At 34.2% G+C, this 19,764-nt stretch overlaps 1 protein-coding gene across 4 annotated transcripts in view; it reads left to right on the forward strand.

Annotated features, from left to right (window-relative positions):
- Window positions 1-19,764, forward strand: part of oxr1a (oxidation resistance 1a) — a 305,739-nt gene that overhangs the window by 158,255 nt on the left and 127,720 nt on the right. The window contains exon 1 of one of the 4 annotated variants that reach the window (XM_056474696.1): window positions 13,286-13,572. The exons of the other annotated variants lie outside the window; for them this stretch is intronic. Coding sequence (XP_056330671.1) covers window positions 13,440-13,572 — 133 coding nt within the window. The 5' untranslated portion in view covers window positions 13,286-13,439. Of the gene's footprint in view, window positions 1-13,285; window positions 13,573-19,764 lie in introns of those variants that run through there. 4 annotated transcript variants of the gene reach the window in all.

The raw sequence follows: 19,764 nt of genomic DNA on the forward strand, positions 1-19,764 counted from the left end.
CTGCAAGACAACATAGTGCAGGCTACATATTTGTTGGCTCTCAAAAATGTAGTCCTGGGCACATACTTCCAATGAGCCTGAAACGTTTTAATGCGTTACTGGATGTAACGTTAAATTTGGATATGGTGTGGGATTTGAAGATCATATCTATTTAGAACGGTTGCAAAAACTAAGTAAAACAAAAGCAAAAATAAATAAATGTACAACAAGATGAAAAGTTGGTGAAATCATGTGGCCACGGCTGCTTTTCTTGTTCTAGATTGATTTTTGAAAGCAATATCGTTTGGGTGTAGGGAAGAAGATGGGTGGGTGGGCCAGTCAGTCAGTCGACAGTGAGCTGGCCTGGTCTGTTGAAGTGTATATTGCCGGTGCATAGACTGCAGCTCTGCACAAGACGTTTGGCCATATGAGAAATGGTCTTGCCAACTGAGCCTGGTTTCTCTCGAGGGTTTTTTTTTCTTCACTTGCGCCAATTGGTGGTGTTTTTTTTTTTTTTTTTATTTTATTTTCCTCGCTGCTGTTGCCACTGGTTTGCATAGTTTGGGACTTCCGCATCAATGGATTTGCTCTTTAGTGTTTGGACTCTCAGCAGTGAATATTAAAACACACTGAACTGAACTAACCTAAACTGAACTTAAAGTCTGAAAATTGAACTGACACTGTTTTAGTTCACTATAATCTTCTGTGTGAAGCTGCTTTGACACAATCTACATTGAAAAAACGCTACACAAATAAAGATGAATTGAATTGAATTGCGCCCTCTGGTGGATTTACATGAGAAGTATTAAATTTGAGATCATCTAAAAGTTTACACAGCGGCCTTGAAATTTGGCGGATTTGTAAAAACAAAAACAGTGAGCAGATGCACCTCTAGTTACGTATTTCGCTGTCCCCAGAAATGTAGACCTAGGTACATATCTGCAATGAGCCTGGGTTGAAATAATACATTAGCCGCGTTTCCACTATCGCGCCTAAAGCGAGCGAGCCAGGGCGAGCCAAGGCCAGTCGCGTTTCCACTATCACTTCCGGGGCGTAATCGGGCCAAAGTGGGGCTTCCTTGGGGCCAGCGTCCGGCCTTTTTCGGCCTGCCGAATACCTTGGGCCAAGGAGGGCAAACTGGGGCTTCGGGGCGGAGTTACGTACAAATGCGGAGTTTTCCTGTCAGGTAAAGAGGAGACAAGATGCTTTCTTCCCTTACATTTGCTTTGCTATCGCGCTAGCCTTGCAGCCAAAATCTGTGTTCGAAGTAAATGCCGCCGTACTCGAATGTCCTTATCCAGGGATCGCTGTCTGGCCTTACACCAACAGACCACAAACAGTAAAAAAGCAATCGCTTCGGTGTTCTCCATCTTCCAGCTCTCGTAGTGATGCCAGGTTGTGTTTGTGGTTATAATTTGAGTTTTTTGTTCCCGCTGAAGTGGGCGGGTTGTGTGACGGGTTGTGTGACATTTGATTCGGGGGACGTTCTGGGGGCGGTGTTTGCGTAATGCGCTGCGTGCAACTAGCCCGACAGTGGAAACGCGACATGATTTCGGCCTCATTTCTCAACCTCCCGGGCTATTGGCCCGGCCTGGCCCGATTAAAGCCCTGGCTCGCACTGGCCCGATAGTGGAAATGCGGCTATTCATCCATGCTGAGGAGCCAGTGCACAACCCACATAACGAATATCATTCCCAAAAGAACATCAAGTGCAGGTTTCAAGCAGAGATGGCAACAGAGGCAAAACTTACAGACTAGCTTTAAGTAATACACAGTAAGGCATGAGTCTTAAAAAGAATAATGTTTTCCCCACATTTTTCCACAAAATATCAATCTGTACACTGGTGTTTTATTTACACATCTCTGCATGATGCCTTCCAATAGACCACGTTTTGTGTCATAAATAACATTGGACTTTATCTTTATCATAAATACAGCTGTGGTGCGCAAGGTGGTCTGTCTGGCGTAATCTGATTGTATTTAGTGCTCATTCATTACAGCAGCAGAGCTTCAGTGCCTTCTCTATTAGCTGCATCTGCCCAGCCTGAGTGAGTTTTTGCTCCATTTGTGTCTGTCTAATTGGGCCTGTAAACTGTGAGGCTCAGGGTAATGTGCAGATGTTCGTCTTTGTGTTGTGTGTGTGTATGTGCGTGCGTGCGTGCGTGCGTGTGTGTGTGTGTGATTTCTGGACACATTCAATGTGGAGATGACAGTTCTGCTGGTGGTTTCTCTTTCTCTCTCATTATTTCTTTGTCATAATGACAGTACATTTAGCAAGATAATGCATGCTTAATTCAGCTTGTAGTACAAAATATTTACCTTGAAAACCTCATAGAAGAATAAGAGAAATATTTTCATTGCTGTTCCTTTGTTATTACACCCTATGTTTGTTCAGATTTCCTAGAAATCCATGAAGTAAAATTTGTATTTGAACATGCTTTGATGCCTCTGAGGACACTTTGATTGACATTCTCTCTTTGTACGGGTCATCAGAGGGGGAAAGACCCGCCCATTAGTGAGAGCTCTCCCTCATTAGCATAGGATGTTAGTCTTGCTTTTGAATGTGCCACTATTCTGACACCAGTGTTGGGTAAGTTTACATTACAAATTACAATTACTACTGGAAAATTTTAATCTGATTACATTACTAATTACTTTACTTTGAAGTTACTTTTAAAACATATAAAATATACCTATAGAAAATAGACTGCAGCTCGTTCAGTAATTTAATATTCACTAAAAAAAAACATTACAATGGGTTGATCACATCAGCTTGACATATTCAAAAGACCTAAAGAGATGGTTCGCCCAAAACTTAAAATTCTCTCATCATTCACTTGCTCCAAACCTGTTTTGAAAGAAGACATTTAGAAGAAAATCCTTAGTATAAAAAGCAGTGCAGTATTTGGGTGTTGTGTTTGTTCAAGATAATTAGTCTACAGAAATGTGTATATTCCAAAGTTTGAAGCTGATCGGTCAGTTCTTGTCACATGACCACGGTTTTCAAGTGGGTTGCCTGAAAAATGCATGTGCGCACTATATGCGCTCCCATTATGCGCATGCGTGCAAAAGACGCGATATGTGAACTGCCCCATAAGCAGCTACGCTTCTCTTCACATTCAGAAGATGCCTTCACTCCTTATCCTGAACAAAAAAATTTAATTCAGCATGTTTAGGCTGAATTGGGACGTCGTGTTTTGGGCACCGGTGTCCTCCTTTGTGAGTATTTTCATAGAATACTTTCCGTTTAATCAGTTGAACAAGTTACTGGTCGAGTTAAAAGCAGTCAAAAATTCTTTAGAGACTGGACATAGACTGCATTTCACAGCAATATTTTTGTTTTTACGCTTTATGAAATCAAAGTAATGTCTGTATTTCCATTGAAGAGGCAGCCACTCTTGTCATCTACAATTTCAGGTCACATTCTCCAGCAATTTAAAAGCACATGCTTATTAACTAGCGGTGAATGTGAGCAGAAAATGTGACTTAAAAGAAGCTTTTTTTTCTTCTACATTTGTAACGCAAGTAACGCAATTACATTTATTTTAGTAATTGTAATCAAATTACACAAATGTAAAATGTAATTCGTTACATTACTGCATTAATGTAATTAGATTACAATAACGCATTACTGTGGCTGACACACAGGCATTTGTAGCTCCGCCCTCTTTTGAAATCTCATTTGAATTTAAAGCGATACCAAAATGGCACAATTAGGATCAAAGCCTAAAAGGCGCAGTTTTAAAAAGTTAAAAGACATTATTTGTGTGGTATTTTAAGCTGAAACTTTATACACACTCTCTAGGGACATCTCTCTAGGGACCCTTTCTTGTAAAAAGGTATAAAATTAAAACTCAACTTTGCATTCCATGAATAAATTCATTCATTCATTTTTTTTTTTTCAGCTTAGTCCCTTTATTAATTTGGTGTCGCCACAGCGGAATGAACCATCAACTTATCAATGTTTTACACAGCGGATGCCGTTCCAGCCACAAACCAAACACCCATACACTCCTGCGTTCATACACTTACACTACGGCCAATTTGGTTTATTCAATTTACTTAAACCGCATGTCTTTGGGTTTGTGGTTTGAGCACCCGGAGAAAACCCACGCAAACACAGGGAGAACATGCAAACTCCACACAGAAATGCCAACTGACCCAGTTGGGGCTCGAACCAGTGACCTTCTTGCTGTGAGACGATCATGCGACCCACTGTGCCGCCGTGTCGCCCCTCCGTGAATAAATGACATTTTAAAATATTTTCAAACAGTGATTTAAAATCAGTCTAATATTTCACAGTATTCACTTTTTTTTCATCAAATACTGTAGATTCAGCCTTGGCAAGTTAATTTTCCTAAATTATTTATAATGTAAAGTGTGTAGTTGTCATGATCACCAGCAGTCTAGGTCTTACAGATCAGTGGAAAACATTGTCAAACCACACATCCCATCATGCACCTTACACACACCAGTTCTACATCACTCTTGATTACTCTCACACAGCTTGAAACTCGTCATGGACTGATTACCTGGACTATATTTTCACCTTTCATACATGCACACTTTGCTGAGTCCTTGTCTAGTCTCACCCTACCTTTTAGATCCTTGCCTTGTTTCTTTGTTTCTTTTTTTGCCGCCTGCACCAACCTCTGCCTGTGACCACGATTTTGCTGTTGGATTACCCTCATGATTCCGTTTGTTCCTGTTTGACCATTGCCTGCCTGTCTAAGGTGTTAATAATATGCATTTGGAACCTCACCTCCATTGTCACCTAACTAGTTTTGGGTTAATTTGGGGAAGAAATCTGAATATGTTGTTCAAAATAACTGTTTCGTTTGTTTTAAAGAAAGGTTGGCTCCTACTGTTGTACACCCATATGTCTAGACACAACATCTCAGAAGGCTCCCTGACAAAAGCAGTTAACATATGCTTGAGTCTTAATGTTTTGTTTGTCTTTGCACATATCTTATATCAGCGAGGGTCAGAGCCATCTTACAATTCAATTGAAGCCTTATGTTACAGTTCCTAATGAAGTTACTGGCAGATTGGCAAGTAATTCCATTTCATTTACTTGTCAAGTTCAATTTTTCAAACATTTGCTGCTGGGTGCATGTTAAATAACCAATAAATGGTTACAGTGTATATATATATATATATATATATATATATATATATATATATATATATATATATATAGTGCCTTATTCGTTTTGCATCATTTGAGGAATCACTATAAATAGAGAACAAATGAACTAATTCAGTGTGCTCCTTATTATTTCCCCAGACTCTCTTCCAATCTGGAAATTGAAATAGGAGAAGGCGTACAGTGAACGTGGTGAGAGGAGACCGCATTATTGGTTGGGAGGGAAACCCTGCTTTAATCTGCCTCATTAATAGGGCTTATTTGATTTCTCGTCTGTGAATTGAGAACGATGGATCTTTCGTAGCGCTGGTCAAATTAAACTGTTCTTTAATTACAGCAGAGCTTGGAGAACTTCGAATCAGTGGTATGTTTCTGTACATCCTCTTGTGTGTGTATATATTACACATTAAACTGATAGTTCACCCAAAAATGAAATTTTACTCACCCTTGGCTTGTTCCAAATGAGTATTGATTGGACTTACTGATTAAATGATTCATTGGACTTACTACATTTGTTAAGGTTGCAAACAATTTATATGGGCTGTGTTTAAACAAGCTAATTCAATTTAGTATTGTTCCACTTCATTTGTTTGTTTAAATTCAGCCCATATACATTGTTTGGAACCAACTATTTAGTCAAATTTAGTAAATCCAATTAATCATTTTTTTGTGCACATCAAAAAGGGATTAAATTAATTAGTGCACTGTAAAATAAATCTTTAGAATGCATAGGATAGTGATCTATATCACATCAGTCATTTCGGCTACTTTTGGTTATTATTTTCATAACTGCATAAATTATTGTGATTCCACTTATGTTTATCTTTAAACTGTTCTAAATTTTTTGGAAACAATTGGTTAAGAATTGAGGTAGGAGTGAAAAAATTAACTCAAAACTCCTTTTGGTGTATTAACTTTGTTGTTATTGTGCTATTTTAATTATTATTTTATTATTATTATTATTATTTTTACTGTAAACAGGTTATGTTTACCCTCTACTCCGGTTTCCCCGGTAGGTGAATTGGAAAAAAATAAATTGGCTATTGTGTGTGTGTGTGTGTGTGTGTGTGTGTGTGTGTGTGTGTGTGTGCGTGCGTGCGTGCGTGCGTGCGTGCGTGCGTGCGTGCGTGCGTGCGTGCGTGCGTGCGTGCGTGCGTGCGTGCGTGCGTGCGTGTGCGTGTGCGTGTGCGTGTGCGTGTGTGTGAGAGAGAGAGAGAGAGAGTGTATAGTTGTTTCCCAGCACTGGGGTTTCATGAGTGGGTGTACTTTCAGTGGAAGGGAAACCGCATGAATCATATGTCAGAGTATTTGGGGGTTCATTCCGCTGTGCCGACCCCTTATGAATCAGGGACTAAGCTGAAGGAAAGTGAGTGGGTGTTATGATTAAGACATCTAAAAATTATCTAAAATGGATTAATCAAAATGCATTGATGACTTTTCATATGAAAGATTAGCATCAAGATGTACAAAAAAGTATGTTTTGTATTAATAAAAATGATGTGTTATTAATGCAAATGTAATTTGTGTTCAGCACACAAATATTTGGAATGCCCTTAACTTTTTGGTATTTAAGAAATAATGAATTGTGTACCGGTTTTGAATTGGCATGCCATGACAGCAAAACAAAAGGTCTTTATTTTATGGTGTGTAGTTTACCTGCAAAACAGTATTTTTAGTTTACTTTGAATGAAATGTCAGTTTACATTTGTGGCCAAAGACCAAAAAATACTAAGTAGTCTATATAACTTGAATGTAATATTCCAGACAGACCATTTAGAAACAGGTGATTAATAATTATATGAACGTATGATCTCATACAGCCGTCCCACCCACTTTTAAAATGTCCGCTACGCCCCTGCTTTCAACAACTTTCTGTGAGGAACAGATAGACATTTTTGTTTCTAATCATGAATATTATAATCATTGATAATATTTTACATTTATTTTTAGGTCAGTAAATTCTGTCATTTTAAAATGGTGGTGAAATAAATGATAGACCTTGCTTAAAAATAATAATAGTTAACATTTAACTTACCTATTGTTTGTTTTCATAGTTGAAAATCCCATATTTGATGTAATAATCTGGTGTTGTTATGGTTGTTGTTGTTGTCATTTTTAATCGAATAATTTTTAAAACACAGTGAAGTAATACAAATGAAAACATCTGAATAGAAGTACTAAAAAAAATAAATAAATTAAAGTACTTTACAAAAATAAATATCAGTGGATCACTTAAAATTGATGAATTATTTAAAAAGGATAACAATAAAAGCACAGAATACTATTAATTGCTATATATATATATTTTTTGCATCTTGTGGTTCAAGTCTGATTGATGTATTTGTGGTTTGTTAATAGACTTATTTACATGTGTTTCAATTTTTCTGTATGTTATATTATTCATTCATTCATTTTCTTTTTGGCTTAGTCCCTTTATTAATCTGGGGTCGCCACAGCGGAATGAACCGCCAACTTATCCAGCATATGTTTTATGTGGATGTCCTTCCAGCTGCAATGTTATATTATTTGATTTTAATTAAATAAGAATCATGTTTTCAGTAGAATTTTTTGCATAGTGTGGAAATTTTAGTTTAGTTGTCTAAACAAATCATAAAAGCTTAAATTTGCATGATTTTTTGAAGCTTAAGGCAACATTTGTCCATTTTATTTTTTATTTTGCAATTAAATATTTAAATAAATACATACAGTTGCAATCAGAATTATTAAACTCCCTGAATTATTAGCCCCCCTGTTTATTTTCCCCCATTTCAGTTTAACTGAGAGAAAAATTTCAACACATTTCTAATCATAATAGTTTTAATAACTCATTTCTAATAACTGATTTATAAATAATAATAAAAATAAAAAATAATTTAAATAAAAAGTAAATAATATTTGACTAGATATTTTTCAAGACACTTCTATACAGCTTAAAGTGACATTTAAAGGCTTAACTAGGTTAATTAGGTTAACTAGGCAGGATAGGGTAATTAGGCAAGTTATTGTATAATGATGGTTTGTTCTTTAGACTATCGAAAAAAATATATAGCTTAAAGGGGCTAATAATTTTGACCTTAATGTTTTTAAAAAAATTAAACACTGCTTTTATTCTGGCCGAAATAAAGCAAATATTACTTTCTCCAGAAGAAAAAATATTATCAGACATACTGTGAATATTTCTTTGCTCTGTTAAACATCGTTTGGGAAATTAAAAAAAAATAAAATAAAAGGGTATTTAATAATTCTGATTGCAACTGTATACAAAAAACTATTAAAATATCTTTTTAAATGTTTAAAATTAAATCAATCATTCATGTTTAGCTAACGAAGTAAATAAATAATTAAATACATACTAATAATGGTTACTAAACCATTAAAAATTGTGTAAAATATGTTTACAAACCATGAGAGAATCTAAATGACACTATAGCACCATACTAATTTTATAATAGCATAAATTACGCTCCAGTTTCTTCACTAAAATGACCAATACAAGGAATGATAAAAAGCCTGGGCAGTATGAGCAGAAAGTTTAATCCATCATATACGACTCTATTGTGCTCTTTTTTTCCTCTGAACACCATTTTGGCCGGACGTTGGGCTTTTGGGTTACTCCGTTGATAACAGATTTAGCTGTTTCCACAACAATGGGCTTTCGGGAAGTCTTTTATCAGCAGTTGCTTTTATGCATGTCATCTTTGTTGCAAACTCAGCTGGACCGGACAAGGCACCAAAATCTATCCTTGTGCAGTTTTTATGGCAGACCAGCAGAGGGAGTTTCTCTCATGTGCTTTTGGGGGATTTTGGGACGCGTGTAAATTTGGCCTGAGAGGCACATTTCATTTGTCACCCCTTGGGATGTAATTAACTTGATGAATTAAAAAGACACTGAACAATCTTTGCAATTAGCAGTGGCTCTCATATCATCAGACGAGCCGTATAGATGTGGTTGGGGAGGTGGAGATCTACTGATCGCCTTCCCTGCAAGCTGTTTTCATCAAGCTGAAATATAATTGAGACTCTCTGCATAATTACAGCATGTTTGCCTAATTTACCCCCTCTGAATTCAAGGTTTACTGTTATTTTCACACGAAACGATCATGTGATAGCAGTATGTGCCGTTCTGTTTTGAGTAATCACAGATCAAAATGTGCCTGAGGCGTGGTAAATAATCATGTAACATGCTACGATCATCTGTGACAGATGTTTTATGCTTAATGTGTTGATAATTTCTAGGTCATGAACCAGTATCAAACATGAAAACTGCGATCATAAATAGATGCTTAAAGCCATTTATTTCACTCAATAGTGTACATATTTATTTAAGCTTTCCTCATGGATTAAAACATCCATTGGTTGTAAACAAACTGTTATACGGTATTTATTGAATTTATTCATCATCATATACTGTAGGCTACAATTGTATTTTAAACTCCACATGGGTAAATCATTTTTACAAACCTTTGTAAACAAACTTTACAGCTTTGGTATTATCTATATTCTGAGGTTTTTTAAAGTCTAAAAAAATACATAATTTGCCCATTTACATATACAATGTTTTATTTTTTTCTAGTGAAATGGCATAATTTTAGGTGAACTGTTCATACAAATCAATATTCCATTATAAAAATAGGCCTTTAAAAATACTTATACTTTAATAAAACCCTGTCTAATATTTGTAAGGGTAACTTCAAGTGCCATGTGTTCATGATATTAAATAGTACCTGGTCAGCTAACTCCCTGTATATTGTGTTGTTTAGTTAAGTATTTTGCAAGTTGTGCTTTGTGATTGATGTTTAGACGGTTTACTCCAACATAATCACCATAATTCTGGCCAATAAACTTAATTCATCATAAACATATATGATTATCTGTGATAGATATTTTATTCTTAATGTGTTGATAATTTCTGGGTCATGAACCAGTATCATAACTGTGATAATAAATAGAGGGCTAAGCCATTAATTTCACTCTAATGTAAAATATAGGCCCAAGTTCCCTTATGGAGAAAACATTGGCTTTAATTTATTCACAAAAGCATTTTTTTTACAGTTAAAACAAAACGGTAAACACATTGTAAATACATTATTTAATAAATATATATACAATTCATTATATACAATTGTATATTAAACTCTATGTGGGTAATTTTTACAAACTTTTGTAAACAAATTGTTAATCTATATTCTAAAGGTTTTTAAAGTCTATAAAATGCATAATTTGCCCATTTACAATGATTTATTTTTTTCTGGTGAAACATGGGGGGGAAACGACAAAGCGTGGTAGCCACAAATGACCTACACTAGCCTTACCATAGTTAGCATATCTTTAGGTGAATTGTTCATACAAATCAATATTGCACAAAAATAGGCCTTTAAAAATACATTTACTTTAATAAAACCATAGATAATATTTGTTAGGGTATCTCCGGCAAACTTTAAGTGTCATATGTTCATGATATTAAATACCCGGTCAACTAACTACTGTATATTATGTTGTTTAGTAATGTATTTTGAAAGTTTTGCTTTGTGATTGATGTTTAGACGGTTCACTCAAACGTAATCATCATGTTACTCAAACATAATCACCATAATTCTGGCCAATAAACTTAATTTTTCATAACCTTCAAAGTTGTGTATGGTATGGTCATTTGTGACAGAGATATTTTATGCTTAATGTGTTAATTTCTGGGTCATGAACCAGTACCATATTTAAAAACTGCGATAATAAAGCCATTAATTTCACTTGATAATGTAATATATAGGCCTAAGTTCCCTCATTGTCATTCATTTGTTCACAAAAGCATTTTATAGTTAAAAAAAACTGTAAACACATTGTAAATACATTATTTAATGAATATAGTCATCATCATAATAAACTCCCATGTGGGTAATTTTTACAAACTTTTGTAAACAAACTTAATCTATTTTCTGAAAGTTTTTAAAGTCTATAAAATACATAATTTGCTCATTTACATACACAATGATTTTTTTATTTTTTCTGGTGAAAAATGTCAAAATATGGCTTTTGTAGTTAAACAGTGGTAGCCACAAATGACCCACTGTAGCCTTACCATAGTTAGCAAATCTTTTAGGTGAATTGTTTATACAAATCAATATTGCACAAAAATAGGCCTTTAAAAATACATTTACTTTAATAAAATTAGGGTAATTTTTGTAAGGGTATCTCCAATAAACTTCAAGTGTCATACGTTCATGATGTTAAATAGTACCTGATCAGCTAACTACTGTATATTATGTTGTTTAATAATGTATTTTGAAAGTTTTGCTTTGTGATTGAGGTTTAGATTATGTTTGATGTTTTTACTCAAACATAATCACCATAATTCTGGCCAATAAACTTCATTCGTCATAAACTTCAAAGTTATGTAACATGCTATGATTATCTGTGACAGATGTTTTAAGCTTAATGTGTTGATAAATTCTGGGTCATGAACCAGTGTCATAGCCTATTTGAAAACTGTGATAATAAATAGAGAGCTTAGTCTCTCGATAACGTAGTAAATAGGCCCAAGTTCCCTTATGGAGAAAACATTGGCTTTAATTTATTCACAAAAGCATTTTAAATAGTTTAAAACAAAATAGTAAGTAGTAAACACATTGTAAATACATTATTTAATAAATATAGTCATCATCATATACAATTGTATTAAACTCTATGTGGGTAATTTTTACTAAATTTTGTAAACAAACATTGCTTTGTTAATATGTATATTCTGAAGGTTTTTAAAGTCTATAAAATACATAATTTGCCCATTTACAATGATTTATTTTTTTCTGCTGAAACATGGTGGGGAAATGCCAAAACATGGCTTTTGTAGTTAAACAATGGAAACCAAAAATAACCTACACTAGCCTTACCATAGTTAGCAAATCTTTAGGTGAATTCTTCATACAAATCAATATTCCATAGAAAAATAGTTTACTTTAATAAAACCATGGCAAATTTTTGTAAGGGTATCTTCAACAAACTTCAAGTGTCATACGTTCATGATATTAGCCTGAATAGTACCCAGTCAGCTAACCACTGTATATTAGGCTATGTTGTTTAGTAATGTATTTTGCAAGTTGTGCTTTCTGATTGATGTTTAGACGGTTTACTCAAACTATTTTACTCAAACGTAATCACCATAATTCTGGTCAATAAACTTGTCATAAATTTTAAAGTTATGTAACATGCTACGATCATCAGTGACAGAGATGTTCTATGCTATTCTATGTTGATAATTTCTGGGTCGTGAACCAGTATCATAGCTTATTTGAAAACTGTGATAATAAATAGAGGGGTTTGAAGCCATTCATTTCACTCAATTATGTAATAGGTCCCCTCATGGAGAAAATCATTGGCATTAATTTATTCACAAAAGCATTTTATAGTTAAAAAAAGTAAACACGTTGTAAATACATTATTTAATTAATATAGTCATCATTATTAAACTCCATGTGGGTAATTTTTTACAAACATTTGTAAATAAACTTGTTAATCTATATTCTGAAGGTTTTTAAAGTCTATAAAATACATAATTTGCCTATTTACATACACAATGATTTTTTTTTTTTTTCTGGTGAAACAAGGGGGGAAATGCCAAAGCATGACTTTTGTAGTTAAACAATGGAAACCAATGACCTACACTAGCCTTACCATACTTAGCATATATTTAGGTGAATTGTACAAATCAATATACCATAAAAATAGGCCTTTAAAATACATTTACTTCAATAAAACAATGGCTAATATTTGTAAGGGTATCTCCGGCAAACTTCAAGTATCACATGTTCATGATATTAAATAGTACCCGGTCAGCTAACTACTGTAACGTTTTATTATGTTGTTCAGTAACGTATTTTGGAAGTTTTTCTTTGTGATTGTTGTTTAGGCGGTTTTTACTCAAGCGTAATCACCTATTCCTGCCAATAATCATAAACAGTCGTAAACTTCAAAGTATAATGGTAAAAAGATGTAATTTGACGATATTTTCCCTTCAGGTATTTCACTGTACGCGCTGCTTCAAACGCGACGCAAACCTGACGTCGCGGCTAATCGACCAATCACTGTCCTCGTTGACGTCAGGATTCCTTCACTTGCAGTGTAGAGAAGGGCGCGTTTTGGTAGCGTCGCGTCACGTTGCTTGCGTGTAGCGTAACGACAAACGGCGAAAAGTTTAGTAGCGGGCAGCTGTCAGTGAGTTAGTTCCTGATTCTGCTCGTGTGTGTCAGAGGTCTCATCTGTGCACATAACTCATAGTTATATTATTGTTTTTAGTCCTTTTAAATGCTTATACTTTCTCGCTATCATGGATTATATTCAGTCGTTCAGAGACGCTATCGCTGGTAAAATATGGCCTGTTACCGTGAGAGAAGTTCAGTTTAAAGACTACTCGGATGCAGAAACGCCATTGGAAAAAGAAAGCGAAACACACACCGCAGGTATTAATAGTTTTATCTATTTCTCCAAAGTTTTAGCGACGTAATGGGCTTGTAAACTTTGACAGCGCAACATGGCTGCAGAGATACAGTGAGTCATGTTTTAGGAGTTTTGCATGTCAGCTGCTCTTCTGCCCATTTGCATCGGATTTGACTGTTCAGGGTTTGTAAGAAAGTGTTCATGTTCTGCCTGTTAATGTTCATGTACAAGTACTTTGCTGTTGTAAAGTTTTACTGGATGCTAATCAGGTTTGTTTGCTCAGTCTGTGTTGACATGTACAGGCTTTAGTTAATTGTTAACCTATTTGATCTATTTTAGTTCTGACCTTTATTTTAAGTTTGTAGCTAAATATTTACAATCAGTTGTGACTGTTGAGCTTCTACATTTTGAAGTGTAAAGTAACATTTGTGTCATATTAAAAGAGACAAAAATATGATTAAAGATTTTTTGTTTAATGTTTTCATTGATGATGGAAAGTCAAATTTTTTTTAATGACATGCATATTTATTTAAATAAAATTTTACTAAATTACTAAGTATTTGTAATAATAATTGATTTTTTTTTGAGTGATTCAGTATATAAAATTCTGTTGTGTTTTTTACAGAGCTATATCAATGAATATCTAAATAAATAGAAATGGCAGCTCTGGTTGCCTGAACACTTTAATAAAAATACTGTAAAAATGTAAACACATTTACAAAATAACATGTAATGTTTACAGTATAAAATACAAATTAAAAACAGTATTTTTAATATTTAACTTTTACATTTTTAGTATTTAACATTTTCTTATTTTACAAATTTCTTTCGATCACCATAATAATGGAAAAATGAAAGAAAAAAGTTCTTTTTCCAAGTAGTTTGTAGTAAGGTGCCCGGAGTCATTTACACAAACAAATCATCAACAGTGCACTACAATAGAACATGTAAAACAAAACTCAAATACAAAACAGATAACTAAATAAAGGACAGTTTTATTAAAAAAAATAACATCAAATCTGAGTTTTACATAAACATTTTTAAATAAATTACTTGGTTTTTTTGTATGGTTGTATATATTTTTTTTACTATAAAATAATATTCGAGCTATTCCAGCATTATGAATGTGACATGTAAAAACTCCAAACATAAATTTACAGCGTACATGTTAACATTTATACTGAAACATCAGTTTATATTTTACAAAACAACTGACCACAGAGTTTTGGGACAAGAAAAATATAAATCTGTAAACAGATTTTGTATTTTAAATGAGAAAAATAAACATTCGTTATGTGACCAAAAAGTCTGCGAGTTTACAGTATACAACATACTTTGTAGAAATTCTGTGAGTTAAACTGCACAACAGAAATAATGCTAATCAAAAGCATAAGAGTTGACTCTCTATAGAACAAAAATGATTGATTTTATTTTATTAAAATTTTTTGCATTTGTGAGGAAAAGGTGTCGTTATGGATGTGACTGATGTGAAATTGGCACTTGTGTGACTTTGGTAAATCCAATATAATAGTCTGAAAACATTTACAGAGACGTTTTGAGTATTTCTAAAGTACTGTAAAATACTTGTTTACGCAAAAAACATAGTTTCTGTATTTTGGTGAAAACGTAATTTGTTTCATGACAAGATTAAGGTTTGCATGGAATTGCTCGTTCATTTTTTGCTTAATTGTTGTACACTATTTCGGTCTACTTAATAGAGAAACTTGTTTTTACAACAGTTTTTTTTCTTGGTGGTTTTACAGTAGTTTATAGTTGTTGTTTTTTCTTAACATTAACTAACAGGTTAGTCAATGGAAATCCATTGGTTAAAAATAAACTGTGGGATCCCTGCATATTGTATCAGCACTGATAGATTAAGACCTTCCCACATTTATCTTTGTATAGACTGAAATTCAGGACTGTGAACTCTTGCATTGACAGTACACTCAGTGTTATGTATTCCTGTCACGGTGGGCTGTGAGTCCGTTTAATTGCAGAGACTAATTAAGCCAGAGGACAGCTAAAGGAAGTATGATGGTATATGCTGTTAGATGATAGTCATGTTTCATCTGGTAGCAGTTTTTTTTTAATTTATTTCACAGTAAATGTTGACTATTAGCCAATAGTGGGGAAAATGCATCTTTCAAAACATAATGTTGCAACATAATGCGAAAATTAAGTTGATGTCAGATTGCCTATAGCAGAAAATTGTTATAGTGATAATCCCAGTGGTGTAAAGTAACAAATTACACATACTCAAACTACTGTAATTGAGTAGTTTTTCTCAGAAATTGTAATTTACTAAGTAGTTTTAAAAATGTGTTACTATGACGTCTATCAGACTTTGGATTTTGGTTGCCATACCTGACGAACAAATGTCAGTATTTGATGTCAATATGATTTTGGTTTAAGATGTTGGCTCTACGTTGGATTTTGGTCACTAACACAATCTAAAATTTACCAAACATCAACCTTATTTGACGTTGTTATTGGAAATCAAAATAACTTTGTCTTTAGACGCAGGCTAGACATTGAATTTTGGTCATCTAACGTCACGACCTATTCTAATATTAAATAAATGCTGACCTTTTCAATGTTGTATTCATCAAAACATAATCTCATCCCACATTAATTAATGGGGAGCAAATTCTGTTTGGACTGACTGTAAGGAAAAAGCTTCAACAGAGAAAGTACTTCTTAAAGAAATTACTGTCCTTTAATGTTGACAATACATAGTTGATCATGCTTTATAGTGCTTTTATTGAAAGTATTGCAACAATATTTGTAATCTGTTGGTATGAAATGCTTCTGAGGCCCAGAAGAGGTCACTGGGGAAGGTGGTAGCAACAGCCAGTAAGTTGTTGGAAAAAAAATTAAAGAGCATTGATGGTATATATAAAGGAAGAGTACTAAATAAGGCTATCATAACTGTCAATTGAGAGACATCCTTAATCAAACACCTTCGAATTGTTACCATCAGGTCATCGATATTGTGTTCCCAGATGCTTAAGAAATAGGAAAAAAATGATCATTCATACCCAAAGCAATTAAGTTTTTAAATTCCTCCACCCTCAGTAGCAGTTTATGACCAGTAGACTGGATATTTAGAGTAGGGGTACCTTGTTTTTTTAAATGATTTTATATATATATATATATATATATATATATATATATATATATATATATATATATATATATATATATATATATATATATATATATATACTGTGTATATATATATACTGTGTATATATATATATATATATATATATATATATATATATATATATATATATATATATATATATATATATATATATATATATATATATATATATAAATAAAATGTAAAAATGTAGTGCAAGTAGAGTAAAAGTATCTGTTGTAACTTATGCTGTAAAAAGCTGATGTGTTTACATGTAATTTGTAGATGTGTGTAAACATAACATTGTTTAGTGCATCTAGTTATTGCACAGCAGGCACACAACCTCATAAGATGTTAAAATGCATTTTTGTAGCAATGTGGGTCCCTTCTCTTTTGATTAATTTAGTGTCTCCTAGCTGAACAAGTTAAATTTTTACAGATTTATTGACCCACACTTTTAAGAAACTATATATGTCTTATATGTATATTTTTATTTTATAGTGTTCAGATTCAGAAAGAGCTTTATTGTCAGGTATGTTTACACATACAAGAAATATGCTTTTGTGACAGAAGTTTCCAGTGCGCAACAGAATGTCAGTAACAGGACAAGAACCAAGATTTAAAAAAAAACACGGATAAATTCTCTGAGGTCTACTTTATAGATTTTTTTAAATATAGATGTAAATATAAAACATCTTAAAGTACAAGTAATAAGCAGTTTTCTCACTACACACCCTCCACACACACTGAACCACTGGATAAAATCTAATTGGCATTGGCTCATCTATCATTATTGAGTCTTTCTGAAAATGCTGCATCAAACCATGTCTAGTATGGGTATGCCAGAAATCAAGCAACGTTTGATTTTTCAATTTCCAACTTTTGCAATCCCCTCACATGTGATTTTAGTCCTGCCTCTCAACTCTAGGCCAGAGGGGAGTAAAATGCAAGGGTTTGACTGCTGTGAAACTGTCCACAGTGCAGGAAATGGCATTGCACCATCAGTTCACAACCTTCAATCAAACATAAAGGGATTGCTGTGTGCTTTCGAGTTGACACTTATCAAAGCGACACAATACTGATGGTAGCATGTAAGCCTATTTGGATAAATGGATTAAAAAACACAGAGGCAAAAACAAATGAAGCTCATTCTTATGTAAACCGTATCTGACTGCAGGAAATCATATTTCTGCATTGCTCAGCGCTTAAAATGCAGCACCGCTGCTATGTAATGGGTATCAATGATGAAAGATTTCATATTTAAAGGGATAGTTCAAGCAAAACTGAACATTGTAGAGGAGCTCCAGATGGAGGCTTTTGTTTTGCATTATTACTTATGATTAAAAGTTGTTGCATGTTCGCTGGTTCCAACATTTGAATGTGTGTGTTTGAGATACTAACAGTACAGAAAGTTAGCATTACAGGTATTTCCGGTGTAAACACCCACAAAGAAACTCGACACAGAGGAACGCACACTACCTGACAAAAGTCTTGTCGCCTTTCCAAGTTTTAGAAACAACAAATAATAACTTGACTTCTAGTTGAACATTTGGTATCAGAAGTGGCTTATATGAAAGGCAAAGGCCTCTAGATTATGCTTATTCTACCAAAATAAAATATGCTCATGCCTTGATTTTTAAGTATTTAATTAGGACAGTAAGGTCTGACTTTGCTTAGACAAAAGTCTTGTCACTTAACAGAAATAATATATAGTATAGAATATAAAGTCATGGTGCAGTGGAAAAATAATTAATATTGTGTATGATTCTCATAAGCTTGGAGGACTGCATCCATACATCTCTGCAGTGACTCAAATAATGTATTAATTGTCATCTGGAATGGCAAAGAAAGCGTTCTTGCAGGACTCCCAGAGCTCAACAATGTTCACATCTGGTGACCTGCCTGGCCAATCCTGGAGCACCTTGACCTTCTTTGCTTTCAGGAACTTATATGTGGAGGCTGAAGTATGAGAAGGAGCACTATCCTGCTGAAGAATTTGCCCTCTCCTGTGGTTTGGAATGTAATGGGCAGCACAAGTGTCTTGATGCCTCAGACTGTTGATGTTGCCATGCAACTCTCGCATGCCCCCGTATTGAACACCAAACATTACTAATTCTATGAGAGTCTTGGGTCCATGCAGGTTCCAATAGGTCTTCTGGAGTATATGCGATGGTTGGGATGCAGTTCAACAGATGATTCATCTGAAAAAACTACCACTTTTCCAAATGATCAACTAGAAGTCAAGTTATTATTTGTTGCTCTTACTACTGGGATCGATGGCAAGTAGGAGAATAAATATAAATATATTTTATGTATTTTATTATACACATGATAAACAAACTACAGTCATAAATAAGTGCAACTGAGCAAATGTTAAAGTGACAAAAATAGTGCTTTTTGGGGAGAGTTTAACACTATTTGAGTACAGAAATTGAACAATCAAATGTAAATAACATTGCATAGTCTTCAGCATATAAAATATTCAATCAAATGAACCTTTATTAAACTTCTTCATGCGCTATTAAAGTCTCTTCACTGTCACAGACCTTAAAAACACATGCAGATGATAAACGTTCACTCTATTATGGTTGAATTCTGCAGCGTCTTCACAAATCTCATGTGTTTTGACCTGCGGTTTCTTGTCAACTATAATGCCAATTCAACATTGCATATCTTGCGATGTGAATATTGCAGACAGACACACTGCAATATTGATGTTGAAAAAATATATTGTAGAGCCCTACTTATCAACCCCAAATGCTCAGTGTTGGAATTTTCAGACGTCATCTTATTTGTAAATCTGTATGCGGTCCCAAAACAATGAGATAATGGCTTGGCGTTTTTGTGCAGCGCCTCTGGTCCCTCATTAAGAGAGAGGAACGGGTCTGAAGGATGAGTGGGCTGCGCCGATGCCGTGCTGGAAGCGCAGGGAGTCCATTAGCATACATCTGCACTGGCTTTAGACGGACGTGGGAGGCATAAGACGCGTCCTGCTTTTTCTCTAGATCACCCCCAAAGATGAATGGAATGCGTGGGTGTGTTTTCATTACTGAGTTAAGACTAATTCCTC

Source organism: Danio aesculapii, chromosome 16 (genome assembly GCF_903798145.1).
Source record: "Danio aesculapii chromosome 16, fDanAes4.1, whole genome shotgun sequence".
Taxonomy (NCBI): domain Eukaryota; kingdom Metazoa; phylum Chordata; class Actinopteri; order Cypriniformes; family Danionidae; genus Danio; species Danio aesculapii.